General features: G+C 40.8%; 1 protein-coding gene across 1 annotated transcript in view; it reads right to left on the bottom strand.

Annotated features, from left to right (window-relative positions):
- The window catches only part of wdr95 (WD40 repeat domain 95), a 121527-nt gene that overhangs the window by 28493 nt on the left and 76638 nt on the right, over window positions 1-16396 (bottom strand). The window contains exons 13-17 of the mRNA XM_043692043.1: window positions 12171-12414; window positions 7133-7238; window positions 6401-6552; window positions 4253-4315; window positions 794-896 (exon numbers count right to left, since the gene is read on the bottom strand). Coding sequence (XP_043547978.1) covers window positions 794-896; window positions 4253-4315; window positions 6401-6552; window positions 7133-7238; window positions 12171-12414 — 668 coding nt within the window. The remainder of the gene's footprint in view (window positions 1-793; window positions 897-4252; window positions 4316-6400; window positions 6553-7132; window positions 7239-12170; window positions 12415-16396) is intronic.

Raw genomic sequence — 16396 nt, 5'->3', positions numbered from 1 at the left:
ACCTGGGACCCTGGTGCTGCGAGGCAATAGTGGTAACCACTGAGCCATTGTGCTGTCTCTCATAGTTTTGCCTCTCTTCCCTTAAAAAAAACCATTCACAAAAACCCACTCAAAACTTTAAAATTCCCTCAAGTGCACAATTCCTTATTAAAAGGAACAAACAGACTTATAATCATAACCCTACATGAAAGACTGACACTCAATTAATAATGTCTTGATGCTATCAATTAAACTATGATCCCCATAGCTGTGATAATGGCATGCTACAGAAGCAATCAAGCAGTGATAATGTCATAATGATTGCCTTAGGATTGTGTCAGCAAATATCTGTTAAATCAGTCTTTCTCTTGAGATGGATGTACCACACCAGAAAACTTCCCAACCTCCTCTACTTGCCTTTAAGGCAAAAAAATCAAACACAACATTTCAGGCTAATTATCTGTTTTCCAGAATGAATAAAGTCATTAACCTGAAAATGAACAGGTTAACCTGAAATCTACAGATGCAGCCTGACCTACTGAATGTTCATAACATTTTCTGCTTTCATTTCAGATTTCTAGCATCTGCAGCATTTATCAATTGAGCTTAAAAATGTATTTTCCTGTTTTATTTGTCCTGCTCCCTGGATTACATGCAAGGTCATTTGGTTAATTTCCAGCACCTGCAATACTTCTGCTTTTTATTTGAAGTACAGTTTATTTTACATTTTGGTACCGGGGAAGCTTTTCTTAAAAATCACAATCAACTGTATCAGTAGGTGCTACTACAACTATTAACCAAAACATTAACTTACAGATCCTTCTGAACAACTGATGACCTGCCGGAACTCGTGACTGTACTTACAGCAGAGAGCTGGCTCATTATGGGAACAAGTGCGGTTTGGCTTAGACTGAGGTCTGTAGAGCATCAGAGAAATAGAACAAATGTGAAACACTGGCTTGGCACCATGAGCAATCCCTTCAAAAGCAATATGGAGGCGATATTATACATTATGTGTACCTGAATTAGAGAAGTGTCAATCTTGCGAGTTGTCTTTATACACAAGGACGGAGACCTAGACACCATGTGATACTGACTACTCTAAATATTGCTATGGACCAGGCCAGACACCCTCAAAACGTTTCAAGAAAGTGGCCTGGACCCTAACTTTGGCTAGTTGTTTTAAGTAGGTGTAAGTGGATATTCCAAGATGATGCAGCTGGCCCAACTACTTAGTTTTAAACAAGACAAAATTTATTTGCAAGATTAGCGAATGAAACACAAACAAAAGAGAGAACAGAATATAGAAGAACTTAGCTATTTAAAAACCCAATCGATTCTATTGCAACAATCCCCATTAACACCTCTTGGCAACAAAAAAGGTAAAATCAAACACAGGGTCTTACGTGAGAGAGAGATGTCACAGAGATTCAGCAAGGAACACCTTCTTCCATGTAACTGTTTCTCTGGATTCCCCAGCTTAAACTGACCAACAGCTCTGAACAGCCAGACTGCTAAAACCAAACCAAACCAAACCAAACCAAACCAAACCCATAGAAAAACTGAGCTGGGACAACTGGCCACTCCCCTTTCATTGTCTAAGTGTTTTATTTAAACTTGAAAGCCTTTTTCCCAAAGCAGTATCTGTTAGTTATCATCAAATTGACTCTAAATCCCATCCAGATCAGACACATTGGTCCATCTGTGTGTACAACCACTCTCAAAAAGAACAAGGACAGAATAATCTTGTCAAAGAAGCAGAATCGTCACAATATGATGGACTTTCCCATTGCAATGTGGGCTGAAAAATGTTCAGTAGTGTTTTAAAAATGGTGATTGGTCCCCAAATCCAAATTCCCAGCTTTCCTTCCATTCCCAATATTATGGATTTTCGGTGACATTGAATAAGACAGTAGTTCATTCATGATCATTCACACTGGCAGTTCAATCATTCCAGCACTATCTGGCTAAAACCTTTCTGCAAGGCTTTAGGGAAGAAAATTTCCTTCCTGTACAACCTGGCTACAGAGTAGATTGGTAGAACATAGCGTAGAGATGGAGAAAACAGAAATTGTTTCAGCTTGTAAAAGGAATAAGAACAATAGGGCACAGACTTAAAGTGATCTGCAAAAGAAGCAAGGTTGAAGTGTAGCTAGGGCATGGAATGCACTGCTCAGAAGTCTAACAGAGGTAAATTGAACAGAATGATTATTTGGATAAAAATAATTGCAAGCATTAGGAAAAACAGCAGGAGACTGGCACAAGGTAATGATGCTCACTTGATGAGCTGGCGCAGGCATGATGGGCCAAATAACCTCCTCCTGTGCTATAACATTTCTGTAAGTGTGTTATATGTGACTCCAGGCCACAGCAATGTGTTTGACTCTCAAAGGCTCCCTGAAGTGGCCGAGCAGGTTATTCAGTTGTAGTGAACTGATAGAGTTCAAACAAAATAACAAAACTGGACAGACTGCCTGAAATTGGCAGAGACACCATAAATTACAAAGGCAAGCCCAGCCCTGTTGACCCTGCAAAGTCCTCCTTACTAACATCTGGGGGCTAGTCCCAAAATTGGAAACTTGTCAGACTTGTCAAGCAACAGCCTGATGTAGTCTGAGAATCATCCTTTACAGATAATATCCCAGACACCACCATCACAATGCTTGGGCATGCTCTGACCCACCTGCAGGACTAACGTACCAGTGTCAAGGCACAATGATATATAATCAATAGGGAATTGTTCTGGAAGTCCTCAACATTGACTCCAGACCCCATGAATTGTCATAGCATCAGATCAAACATGGGCCAGGCTACCACCTGATTATCATTGACTGCCCTCCTTTGGCTGATGACAGTACTCCTCCACTTGAACATCACTTCGAGGAAGCACTGAGGGTAGCAAGGCTACACAATGTAGTCTGGGTGGGAGACTTCAAATTCCACCATCAAGTGGCGCATCAGCACCATTACATACTGAGCTGGTCAAGTCCTAAAAGGTATAGCTACTAAACTGGATCTGCAGCAGGTGGGGTGGAAACCAACAAGCAAAAAAAGACTTGCTTGACTTCGTCCTCACCAATCTACCGATCTTGAATGCATCTATATCCGTGGCAATATGGTAGGAGTGATTGCTGGACAAACTTTGTGGAGACAAAGTCCCATGTTCACAATTAACATACTCTCATAATGTGGTGTGGCACTACCACTCTGCTGAATGGCCAGATTTCAAACAGATCTAACAATTCTGAACTAAGCATCCAGAAAGTGCCATAAGCCTTCTTGAACCGCTGCAGTCTTTGGGGCATAGGGACACTCACAATTCTGAGAGGAAGTTCCACATTTGTTGACCCAGTGACTATGAAGGAACAGCAATACAGTTCCAAGTCAGATCTGGTGGTTTAAAAAATCTGGCATATTCCTTGCATGCTTTTAGTCACAAACTGCAGAGAGAACTCGATCTTTACATCAAAAGGTCAAAGTGGCATGTGAAGTCATTTCCTGGTATGCAAGTGGGTTTTCCTGGTGCCACCTGAAGACATAGCCCACAGCATACATTGCTGCACAGACGTTTTAGTTCATTTGTAATTTTAATTCCACTTACTTTATTTTTTACACAATTTTATCCCATAATTATAGTTTTCTCCTTTCCAGCAATGACCTCTTAGTTTATTCTTCTCTATGCTTGCCATTCCTGCTCAACTTACTCGCATTCCTTGACGCATATGATTGATTTATAAAGTTAAACATAAACATAAAAAGCAAACATGAAAGTAATTATTATGAATGACAATGTAATTTTAAACAGCTGCACAGCTTTCACTGTTGAGATTTGGAAAATAAAACAGTACAGGCTTAATGGGAATGGTAGTCTCATAGTTCTAAGTGAAACAAGTTTCAGTAGTTTCAATTGAGATTTATCCTAAATTGGTGCAAATTTGACCTGAGTGGTTTCTCTTGAGTGGAAATGCCAAATTATGCCAACTTGTTCCAGATAATTTCAATGATGAGCTACAGAATAAAACTTCTGCATCTTCCTAAGAATGTACTGATCATATTTGCTGTAAAACCCATATTTAAATGTTCCTGGTTTTTCCCTTACTAGTTATGGTCTGAAATTCATAAGACAGAAAAGCATTCCTCCTTTTGCCATGGTGAAAAGCATCTTGTTCTTTTACGGTTTTTGCAGAAATAGATTATTCAAAACATGGAGTGTCCTTTTCACTTTGTCTTTCAATAAAGTTGGTCCATAATTAAAATTTAATCTTCTTCAAACCTTTCCTTCAGCAAATCCAAAACCTTCTCCACTCCAGCCCAGTCGCCAATCAATCCTCTCTGACTATTTGAAATAAATTAACATATCATCAGTCACTAGGTGGCAGTCTAGATCAGTAAAACATATTGCTGTTGTCCAATTAATGATAATGACTGGCATAAATACAAATATGGCAATAAAAATGGCTACCTGCGCATGCACAAATGGGTGCAGTAACTGGTGACAGACTCCTAAACCAGAACAAATCTCTGACTGCATGACTGACATCACTATATTCCTTGTGCAATAATGTAACATCTGATATGCATGAACCTATCAGATAATTTTAATTGGTCATTCATGTAATTCTTAACACATTTGGGATTGCTTAGTGTTAATATTGGTCATTACCTTCTGAGTTTTGTAAGCATGGTTGGTTGAGTACAGTCAGTACTCTGCTGGTTGCATAAATTTGAGACAACATGCTGTTTGATTAGACCCATAAATTAGCAGCACACACTCCCACAGTGAGGCATATAGTCTTGCAGCATAATTCAAGGCATTCTGGGCACTCTTCAGGACTAAACGTGACAGCCTTAGGCTGATCTTTAGTCAATGATCTCTAACATTTTCATAAGGCTTTTGGGAAGGTCCCAGATAAGAGGCTAGATAGCAACATTAAAACACATGGGAAAGAGGGTAACATATTGGCATAGATTGAGAATTAGATAAAAACAATGACTGCAGATGCTGGAAACCAGATTCTGGAGTAGAGTGGTGCTGGAAAAGCACAGCAGTTCAGGCAGCATCCGAGGAACAGGAAAATCGACATTTCGGGCAGCTGTATTCCTGATGAAAGGCTTTTGCCCAAAACGTCGATTTTCCTGCTCCTCGGATGCTGCCTGAACTGCTGTGCTTTTTCAGCACCACTCTAATCTAGACATAGATTGAGAATTGTTGACAGGCAGGAAACAGAAGAATAAATGGGTCTTTTTCCAAATGGGATACCACGATGATCTGTGCTTGGGACTCAGCTATTCACATTATATATATAAAATTTTTTTAAAACCAAGATGAAAGAACCAAATGTAACATTTCCAAGTTTGCTGTTGACACAAAATCAGGTGTGATTGCGAGTTGTGAAGAGGATACAAAGTGATTTAGACAAGTTGAGCAAGTGGCAATTCTAGATGCAGTGTGTGGATATATATAAAGCTCTACACTTGTGTGAGAAAAACAGAAAGGCACAGTATTATTTAAATAGTGAGATATGGTAAGTGTGGATGTACAAAGGGATCTGTACACAGTCAATTAAAGTAGATAGGCAGATGCAGCGAGCAATTAGGAAGGTGAATGGCATTTTGGCTATCATTGCAAAAGTGAAGATCTCTTACTGCAGTTAATATAGGGCCTTGGTGAGGTGAGAAGTGCATGCAGTTTTGATCTCCCGAAAAAAGGGCAGCATGGTGGCTCAGTGGTTAGCACTGCTGCCTCACAGCACTAGGGTCCCAGGTTCAATTCCAGTCTTGGGTGACTGTCTCTGTGGAGTTTGTACATTCTCCCCGTGTCTGTGTGGATTTCCTCCCACAGTCCAAAGATGTGCAGGGCAGGTGAATTGGCCATGCTAAATTGCCTATAGTGTTATGTGCATTAGTCAGATGGAAATGGGTCTGGGTGGGTTACTCTTCAGAGGGTCAGTGTGGACTTGTTGGGCAGGAGGGCCTGTTTCCTCACTGTTGGGAATCTAATCTCAGGATGTACTTGCCACAGGAAGTGCAGTACAGGTTTACTAGGCTGATACTGCTAAATTCTAACAGGGCTGAACAGCCTAGATACAGAGAGAATGTTATCCCTAGCTGGTGAATCTAGAACCATTGGTCACAGTCTCTCTAGATATGAGGTAGGTCACTTCGGACTGAGATGAGAAAACCTTTCTTCACTGAAAAAAGAGAGAACCTGTGGAATTCTGTCCGACAGATGGCTCAGGAGGTCAAAAAAGAGGTTGATAGATTTTTAGATGTTGAAGGCAAAGGGTATAGAGAGAAAGCAGGAAGATGGCATTGAGATAAAGGATCAGCCATGATCACACTGAATAGCGGAGCAGGCACAAAGAGCTAATTGGCCTACTCCAGCTCTAGTTTCAATATATCCATGTTAAACGTGGCTCACTCTGTCCTTAGATGGAGCAGCGCAACACCATCTGCAGCGATGCAAAGTCCTTTGAGCCCTGGTACATAGTGACATGCAGATACATCTCCTTTAATTTGACTGGCTTTTGAATTGGCTGTGAACAAGCAATTTTGGTCCTCAATATCCCAGATCTAGAAACAAAAATATAAAGGTCTAAGTGGAAAAATTAGACCCGTTTAATACAGAGACTGGTATTCATAAATTTAATAAAAGATTTGAAATTACTACATCTCAGAAAAATCATTAAGAGTTGAAATAGGCAGAGTGAAGTTTGCCAGTTTGGCCCAAGGGAGTTACTGTTTTATTGGGCAATACTCATTTGATCATTAACATTAAATCAATGAAAATTTTCCTAATTCAGTTCGATGTGCTGCAACATCAGTGTGATTTTTTTCATATTTCTTACGCCTACCACATTCCATTTCAGGTTGAAATTGATTCATTAATTAGAGCTGTATGAGAGAGTGGTGAGAGTCCTCAACTCCACTTGTTTCCCATTTTACTCCTAGGGTCATTGCTTTTGCTTTCAAATCTGAATCTCAGGTGTACAAACTTATTGCACATCTCTGCAAAGCATTGCTTATATTAATTTAGTCAAAAGCAGAAATACATGAAAATAATTCAGGATCACCACACAAGCATCAATGTAAGCAAGCTGGAACAGAACATAATTGATATCAAGGTAAGACATCATGCCCTTGGTTTACAAACCTTCACAGTGTTGTCAGTGGAGACAGAAAACAGCTTATTGTCATCAGTGGAGATGTATAGATAGAAAATTGGAGCACTGTGGCCTCTCAACAAGCCAGTGGGTTTCCTTTGAATAAACAGACACATGATAAATGGATACATCCCACACACTGTAATAAATGTAGTCTACTATTTCATACCTTGCACTTTTCCTTCAATGAGAATGTATTTAATACTCATAAAACACTAAAACAGGAACAAAATAAAAACTTATGGTATCACATGGGCATTATCAAGTTGTATAACAATCCCAGGAAGAGTCGAACGTAGCAGGTTTATTCTCAGAGCTCAGTTTATCTCACTGTTAGTTTCACTATGCAGATCATTGGGAATGGACCAGGGGTCAGCCTTCCCTTCTCAGTCATTTGGGGAGCTGTTTATATCTGCTGCTGATCTTTTCCCCTGAGCTAGTTGGCTAACAATGACACCCAGTCAAGCAACATATCAATTCTGAAATTCTTGTTTTCAACCTTGTTTTCTAACTCTCCAGCATTGCAATCCTACAGGATATCTGTCCTCATCTAATTTGACCTCTTCTGCATCCCAAGTGTCATAGCTTCATCAATGGTGACCATGCTTTGAATAGCCAACGTTCACAGCTTTGGTACTTTCCCACCTCAACGTCTCCGATGCTCAATTTTTCATTCTTCTTTTAAGATACTATATGGTGGCTCAGTGGTTAGCACTGCTACCTCATGGTGTCAAGGACCCGGGTTCAATCCCACCCTTGGGCGACTGTGTAAAGTTTGCACATTCTCCCCATGCCTGCATGCATTTCCTCTGGATGCTCCAATTTCCTCCCACAGTCCAAAGTTGTGCAGGCCAGATGCATTGGCCATGGGAAATATGGGACGACAAAGAAAAGGTAGGAGGATGGGTCTGTTAGGGATGCTGTTCTCAGGGTGTTGATGGGCCAAATGACCTGCTTCCACGTTGTAGTGATTCTATGGTATTTCTCAAAGCCTCTGACATTTCACTTTAAAAGACCTGATGATTTGGTTTTATAATGCTCCATAAAGTACCTTAGGACATTCTATTTCATTAGCAGAGATATACAAGAATGAAAGATATAAGAATGGGTGTAGGCCATTTAGCTCTTCAAAACTGCCCCATCAAGATCATGGCTGAAGTGCCCCAGACTTCAACTCTCTCTTCCTTGCCAGCTCAACATAGCTATCAACTCTCTGATATTTAAAAAATCCAGTTACCACCTCTTTAAATACTTTTAGTGATCTAGCTTTAAGGGTGGCACGGTGGCACAGTGGTTAGCACTGCTGCCTCACAGCGCCAGACCCGGGTTCAATTCCCGCCTCAGGCGACTGACTGTGTGGAGTTTGCACGTTGTCCCCGTGTCTGCATGGGTTTCCTCCGGGTGCTCCGGTTTCCTCCCACAGTCCAAAGATGTGCAGGTCAGGTGAATTGGCCATGCTAAATTGCCCGTAGTGTTAGGTATGGGGTAAATGTAGGGGAATGGGTGGGTTGCGCTTCGGCGGGTCAGTGTGGACTTGTTGGGCCGAAGGGCCTGTTTCCACACTGTAATGTAATCTAATCGAAAAATCTAATCTAAAAACTCTCTGTGGTTTCGAATTATAGACGTTCACTAGCCCCTAGGAGAAGAATTTCCTTTGCATGTCAATTTTAAATGAGCGTACCCTTATTCTATAACCATGTCTCTACTTTTGAACAGTGGAAACATCTTCTCAACATCTACCCTTTCAAGACCCCTCAGAATTTTGTATGTTTCAATAAGTTCACCCCTTATTCTTCTAAGCCCTAATGAGAAAAGGCCTAATCTCTTTTGCTATTCTTGGTTTGTTATCCTTTTCATCCCAGGAATCAGCCGAGTGAATCTCCCTGAAACAGCCTCCAATGCCAGTACATCCCTTTTTAAATACAGGTCAAAAAATATACACAGTACTCAAGCTGCAGCTTCCCCAACACCTTGTACAATTGCAATAAAACTTCCCTAATGTTAAACTCCAACCCCCAAGCAAGAAAAGCTACAATGCCATTTGCCTAAAAAACTTGTGCCCACATGCTAACTTTCTGTGTTTCATGTACAATACACCCAAATCCCTGTACATCACATTTCATGAGGCTTCTCTCTCTCGATTTAAATAATAGTCTGCCTTTAGATTCTTCCTACCAAAATGCACAATCTCCACTTCCCTACATGAAACACCATCGACTAAGTTTTTGCCCTCTTAATCAACATACACAGACCCCCTTGCAGAGTTTTTATGCCCTCATTATAACAGACCCTTGCACCTACTTTTATATCAACAAAAACTTGGATACATTACACCATTCCCCTTCTTCCATATGAGTATTATTGATAATAAATTATAAGGCCTCATGATTGGTCCTTATGGCACTCCATGAGTTACATCCTTCCAACCTGAAAAAGACCCATTAATCCTGACTCTCCAACCACCTATTAACCAATCTTCAATCCATGCTAAAAGCAATCCCCCTCAATGCTATGAGCTCCTATATTGTGCATTAATCTTTTATGTAGCACTTTATCAAATATCTTCTGGAAATTCAAATACTCTACATCTGCTAGTTCTTCTTTATCAATTTATTTTATATTTGTTCATGGGACGTGGGTGTTGCTGGCTGGCTAGCATTTATTGCCCATCCTAGTTGTCCTTGAGAAGCTGCCTTCTTGAACCGATGCAGTCCAGTGCTGCAGTTTGACCCACAATGCCGTTAGGCAGGGAATTCCAGGATTCTGACCCAACAACAGTGTAGAATGGGGAGTGGCTTGGGGGAGAACTTGCAGGTGGGTGGTATTCCCATGTATCTGCTGCCCCGTCCTTCTAGATAGGAGTGGCCATGCATTTGAAAGATGCTATTTGAGAATCTTTAGGGCATTTATGCATTGCTTTTTATAGATAATCCACACTGCTGCTACTGAGTGTTGATAGTGGAGGGAGTGGATGTTTGTGGATGTGGTGCCAATCAAGCAAGTTTCTTTGTGCTGGATGGTGTGAAGCTTCCTGATTGTTCTTATTGCACTCATCCAGGTAAGTGAAGAGTATTCCATCATACTCCTGATGTGTGCGTTATAGACAATGTATGGTCTTCCCTGAGTCAAGAGGTGAGTTACTCATCACAGTATTCCTAGCCTCAGAACTGCTCTTATAACCACCTTATTTATGTGGTGAGTCAAGTTGAGTTTCTGGTCAATGATAACCCTAAGGATGTTGATAGTGGGGGATTCAGTGATGGTAACACCATTGAATATCAAGAGGCAATGGTTAGATTATCTCATATTGATAATGATCATTGCCTGGCATCTGTGTGGTGTGAGTGTTACTTGCCACTTGTCAGTCCAAGCCTGAATATTATGCAGGTCTTGTTGCATTTCAATATGGACTATTTCAGTATTTGAAGACTCATGAATGGAACTGAACATTGTACAATCATCGGCAAACATCCCCACTTCTGACTTTATGATGCTTCATGGATGAAGCTTCTGAAGATGGTTGGACCTAGGACACTGCCCTGAGGAACTTCCACAGAGATGTCACGGAGTTGAGATGACTGATCTTCAACAATCAACAATCTTCCTATGTATGACTCCAACCAGTGGAGAGGTTGTCCTCTGATAGCCATTGAGTTCAGTTTTGCTAGGGCTCCTTATTGCCACACTCAGTTGAATGCGGCCGTGATATCAATGGCTGTCACTCTCACCACACCGCTGGAATTCAGCTTTTTTGTCTATATTTGAACCAAGGTTGTAATGAGGTCAGAAGTTGTGTGGCCCTAGTGGATCCCAAACTGGGTGTCACTGAGCAGGTGCTACTTGATAGAACTGTTGATGACACCTTCCATCACTTTACTGATGATCGAGAGTAGACTAATGGGGTGGTAATTGGCCGGGTTGGATCTCTCCTGCTTTTTGCGATTCCATGAGCATGACTACATTTGCTTGTTATATCCTCAGAAGAACTCTAATCAATTTGCCAAAAATGATTTCTCTTTCATAAAACCATGGAGACTCTGTTTGATTTTGTTAAGCTATTCTAAATGCCCTGCGATTTCTTTCTTAAGAATGTAGTTCAGAATTTTCCCAAAGCCACACGTTATGTGAATTGGCTGATAGCTTTCTGCTTTCTGTCTCCCTCCTTGAACAGAGTTGCCACATTAGCAGTTTTCCAAAATATAATTTGCTTTCTCCCCAAATAAGAACAGGGTATAATCATTAATTCAATTTGTTATTCTTTTTGAAAACCACACTTATTCTCATCAAATTTAGTTGGGGGGGGGGGGGGGGGGGGGGGGGGGTGGAATACGGGAGGCAGGGTGGTGGAATTACTGTGGTTGCAAGATACAGCAAAATTACAACATGTTCTTTCTGGCTGTTTTTACAAAGCAGCAAAAGCAACAATTTATCAACCTGCATCCTTGAAACTCCTTATTTTCCAAGCATTGCATTTTGAATTCAAATCATTCAAATGTATTCCCTTCTGTCATTCCAAAACGTTTTGATTCCTTTCATTATGCTTCTAATACAATAAAATGAAAATAAACCATTGACTTTTTATTCTATGGTAGAACAATAAACCAATCTTTGAAAAATTGTAGCATACTTGTAACATCACTGCACTAGTCTTCCAGGGGCTTGGGTTCAAGTCCTAGGGCAACTGTTCAAATCCCGTCACAGTAGCTGGTGAAATTTAGAATTCAAGTAACACATCTGGGATTGAAAACTAGTCTACATTTTGTTAGGGAAGGAAATGAACCATATCTGCTCTGACCTACATATGGCTCCAGATTCACTGTAACAAAATTGACTCTAATTGTTTCTCTGAAATGGCTAAGCTAGACACCAGTTCAAGGACAATGAGGGATAAACAACAAAAGCTAGCCTTGCCAATGCGATACAGACATCCCTCAAAAGGAATGAGAAAAATAACCTTTGCAGAAGGCTATGTGGACCAATAATCAGTGATTAATGTGGGACGATATTAATATTTCAGGGCCAGCTTACCCAGGAATATAGGGGTTCCACATACGCACAATTCTGTCAATTCCACCCGTTACAATCAGGTTGTTCTTTTTACAGAAGTCAAATGTTTTTACACCTTTGTGAACACGGAATACAGACTGATCACACTCAAGCCTCTTCTGAGGAATGCCAGGAGCACTATGACTCTTTATGCCTCTTCCCTCTCTCCAGCATTCCTTCAATCCCTTCATCTGTTTTTCCACGTTGGTGGTTCCAGTAGTGCAACCTTCAACCATTCAGTGAAGAAAATAATTAGAGTTTATAAAAAAAAACAGATAAAAGACATGCAAGTAACAGAATTCAGCAAACAAACATGATGTGGAAAATCCAACGTTCCTTTACCATCTGTTCTGTTCTTTCCAATTTTTAGTCAGGAGTAGCTGTTAGTTTTTGTTTCTACTTCAAAATCAGAATTTTACCTAAGTTAGAATAATTCATATTTTCAAGCTGAAGTAAAATTGTAAGTACAGGAAATAAATATTATAAAATGATACCAAGGAAATTAGCAGTAAAGCAGCAACATTGCACATCTTAATCCAATGAAAACATGTACTTTCATCCAATTTATCTCTTAATATTCAGAATTCCTGTGCTAACTATTCTCATCAAAAGTCTTTTGTCACCTTTTTCCACTTTTTCGCTCTGATTTACTACCCTAATGCATTTCGTATGGTATGATCTACCTATATTGCATGCAAAATAAAACTTTTCACTGTACCCAGGTACATGTGACAATAATAAATCAAATCCAAGCAGTTTTCTTTTGCATCTTTATATTTTCTAATGCCACCACTTCCTGCAGCTAGTAGTAGATTGTTTTTTCTTTTCAAACCTTGTGTATGAACTGCAACTCTTACTGAAACCCAAAATCCACTATTTCTCATTTTTGTCCCAGAAACACAACACTGCTAGAGATCAGTCCTAATGGTAGTGTTTCAGCTGACACACTTGCATCCAACACCACCAGGATGCTAACTCAGTAGTCAGTAACAGAGCTGTTCTGATGCATTCAGAGTTACTGGCAGGATTTTTGAAATCAAGGAATACTCCATTACCCATCTGTAGTGTCCGAGGAAAACTACAGTGAGATACTGCTATAGCAAGAGTAGAAGCATTTGTGAAATCCAAGAGGCAGAAATAACAGACCTAGAGTCAGGTAAGGGGGTAGGATTTTTATTCTGAGGGAAAGAACTGAACTACATCAAGGCCAGGGGGCAGTCACTTTCCCAGTGCTGTGATCCTCCATTAGGCATCGAGTGCCTGTTAATGAGGGACTCACCCTGCAAATCTGCAAACGTAACAGGATTGACTAAGTGGCCTCATCAGATGGGAGGTAACTCCACTGCCCATTGCTAATTGGGCTGAGGCCATTAAGTGTTCACTCAAAAGGGCCTCAATTGGCCTCCACATGGGAAGGCTCCTCATGACAAGAAAACTGGCAAACCTTTAAAACGAATTAAATTTTATCCTTTGTTTTCAGATGCTTGACCATTAGAGCTGTTCTGCGCCTTTTCAAAAAGAAACTCCTCATAATCTGTCATCTTTTTGTATTGAGTGAGTAGCCTGTTTGGGATTAAGGGAATATCATTCTCATACTGGAATATATTTTTGATGCTAACAGTATTTGTCACATGCTTCAAGAATATGTTTGTGCTATAATAAAATGGTGTTTTTGAGTCCTTAAAGAGGATTGGAAAAAGTCTCTCATTCTGAACATTAGTGCAAAAGGGAATTGACTGGCCATTTTGATGATCGAATCCACACAATGATTTGAATGGCGTGACTGGTGGAGCAGTGGTTCTTGATTACCAGCACATTCTCGCCTTTACGCTTTGATCATTTTGATTTGTCAAATACCCTTTTAGATCCAGATTCCAGCAACAGTCACCTTTCAACCATGTCTCTCTAATGCTGATCAGGTCATATATAGATACTTACTGCCATCAGTCCTGAAAATCTACACAGGTCGTTCTGCCGTAATGCAACAATTGTGTACCTCTGCAACCTCACGCTATAGAAAATTCCGCTGTAGAGGATTATTGATAGAAAACCGCTATACCCGTTCGGTAGAATGTTCGTATTATCCAAACAACATCTACAATTCGCCAACCGTGTTATAACCAATTCACATTGACGAAACCAGTGTTGTAATAGAACGACGAGTACGCTTTGTTATAAATGCTCTGTGCATTCAGGCACAAGGCTTTGAAATAAACTTCTTTTAAAACATTTTTTTTTCAATCTCTGGCCTTATCTGCTGATGATTTTTACATTTATATTCTGGATCAGTGGTGCTGGAAGAGCACAGCAATTCAGGCAGCATCCGAGGACAGGCCTGTCCTCGGATGCTGCCTGAATTGCTGTGCTCTTCCAGCACCACTGATCCAGAGTCTGGTTTCCAGCATCTGCAGTCATTGTTTTTACCTTTTACATTTATATGTTTGTCCTTTTCAGTTTCACTGGTAATCATTTCCTAAATTGCTGTTGCTTTGTTGTTTCCCTTGACTATATCTCCCTTGACAATCCCTTCAGCCCACTATTTAAAGCTTCTCTACCTTCCTAACTATACAATGTGCAAGAACTAGTCCCTGCAGATTCCTGGTGGAGTTGGATGCATAGTCCCTCCTATGGCTCAATGATGGTGTCCCTACCCCTGGACAGAAAGACTTGGGCTCAAGTCCCATCATGCTTCAGGGGTATTTAATAATATCCCAGAACAGGTTAATTATAAAAATAGATGGAAACTAGGTCCACCTTTCTAGAGGGGCCTGCTTGTGGCACAGTGGTAGTGTCCCTACCCATGAGCCAGAAGGTCTGGGTTCAAGCCCTGCCTGCTCTAGAAGTGTATAACAACTTCCCTGGACTGGTTGATTAGAAAATACTCTGGCTTCCCAGTGGAGGTTCTGTGGCACAATGATCGTGTTTACCTCTGGACCAGGAGGCCCAAGTTCAGGTCTCACTTACGCCAGGAATGTGTCATTATGTGGCTGAGCAGGTTTATCAAAAATATTGCCCACTTTCCTCATAAAGCTCTTGTGGAGCAGTGGTAGTGTCCCTACCTTCAGCCAGAAACCCTGAGTTCAAGTTTCACCTAATGGGTAACCTTCAAAAATTAGATAATCAGAGACCAGAGACAGTATATTCCTGTTAGGGTGAAGGGCAAGGCTGGTAGGTGTAGGGAATGCTGGATGACTAAAGAAATTGAGGTTTTGGTCAAGAAAAAGGAATATGTGAGGTATAGACAGCAGAGAACAAGTGAATCCTTAGGAGAATATGAAGGTAATTGGAGTATATTTAAGAAGAATATCAGGAGGGCAAAAAGGAGACATGATGTAGCTTTGGCAAATAGAGTTAAGGAGAATCCAAAGGGATTCTACAATACTATAAGGACAAAAGGGTAACTAGGGAGAGAACAGAGCCCGTTAAAAATCAGCAAGGCCATCTTTGTATGGAACTGCAGGAGGTGTGGGAGGTACTATACAAGTATTTTCAATCAGAATTTACTATGGAGAGGGATATTGAAGATGGAGGATGTGGGGAAATAAATAGCAACATCTTGAAAAATATCCATATTACAGAGAAGGTGGTGCTAGACATGTTAAAATGCATAAAAGTGGATAAATTCCTAGGACCTGATCAGGTGTACCCTAGAACGCTGTGGTAAGCTAGGGAGGTGATTGCTGGGCCCCTTGCTGAGATATTTGTATCATCGATAGCCAGGTGTGTGGTGCCAGAAGACTGAAGCATGGCAATGTGGTGCCACTATGTAAGAAAGGTGGTAAGGTAAAGCCAGGGAACTGTAGACCAGGTGAGCCTGACATTAGTGGTGGGTAAGTTGGAGGGAATCCAACAGGATTTACATATATTTGGAAAGGCGAGGACTGATTAAGGACTGTCAACATGGCTTTGTGCGTGGGAAATCATATCTCATGAACTTGATTGAGTTTTTGAAGAAGTAACAAAGAGGATTGATGAGGGCAGGTTGGGGGTGGAGATGATCTATATGAACTTCCTTAAGACACTTAGAACATAGAACAAAGAAGAATACAGTGCAGTACAGGCCCTTCGGCCCTCGATGTTGCACCGATCCAAGCCCACCTAACCTACACTAGCCCACTATCCTCCATATGCCTATCCAATGCCCGCTTAAATGCCCATAATGAGGGAGAGTCCACCACTGCCACTGGCAGAGCATTCCATGAACTCAC

This window comes from Chiloscyllium plagiosum, chromosome 6, assembly GCF_004010195.1.
Source record: "Chiloscyllium plagiosum isolate BGI_BamShark_2017 chromosome 6, ASM401019v2, whole genome shotgun sequence".
Classification (NCBI taxonomy): Eukaryota; Metazoa; Chordata; class Chondrichthyes; order Orectolobiformes; family Hemiscylliidae; genus Chiloscyllium; species Chiloscyllium plagiosum.
The sequence above is the reverse complement of the archived record's forward strand: the minus strand, read 5'-3'. Positions and strand labels throughout refer to the sequence as shown.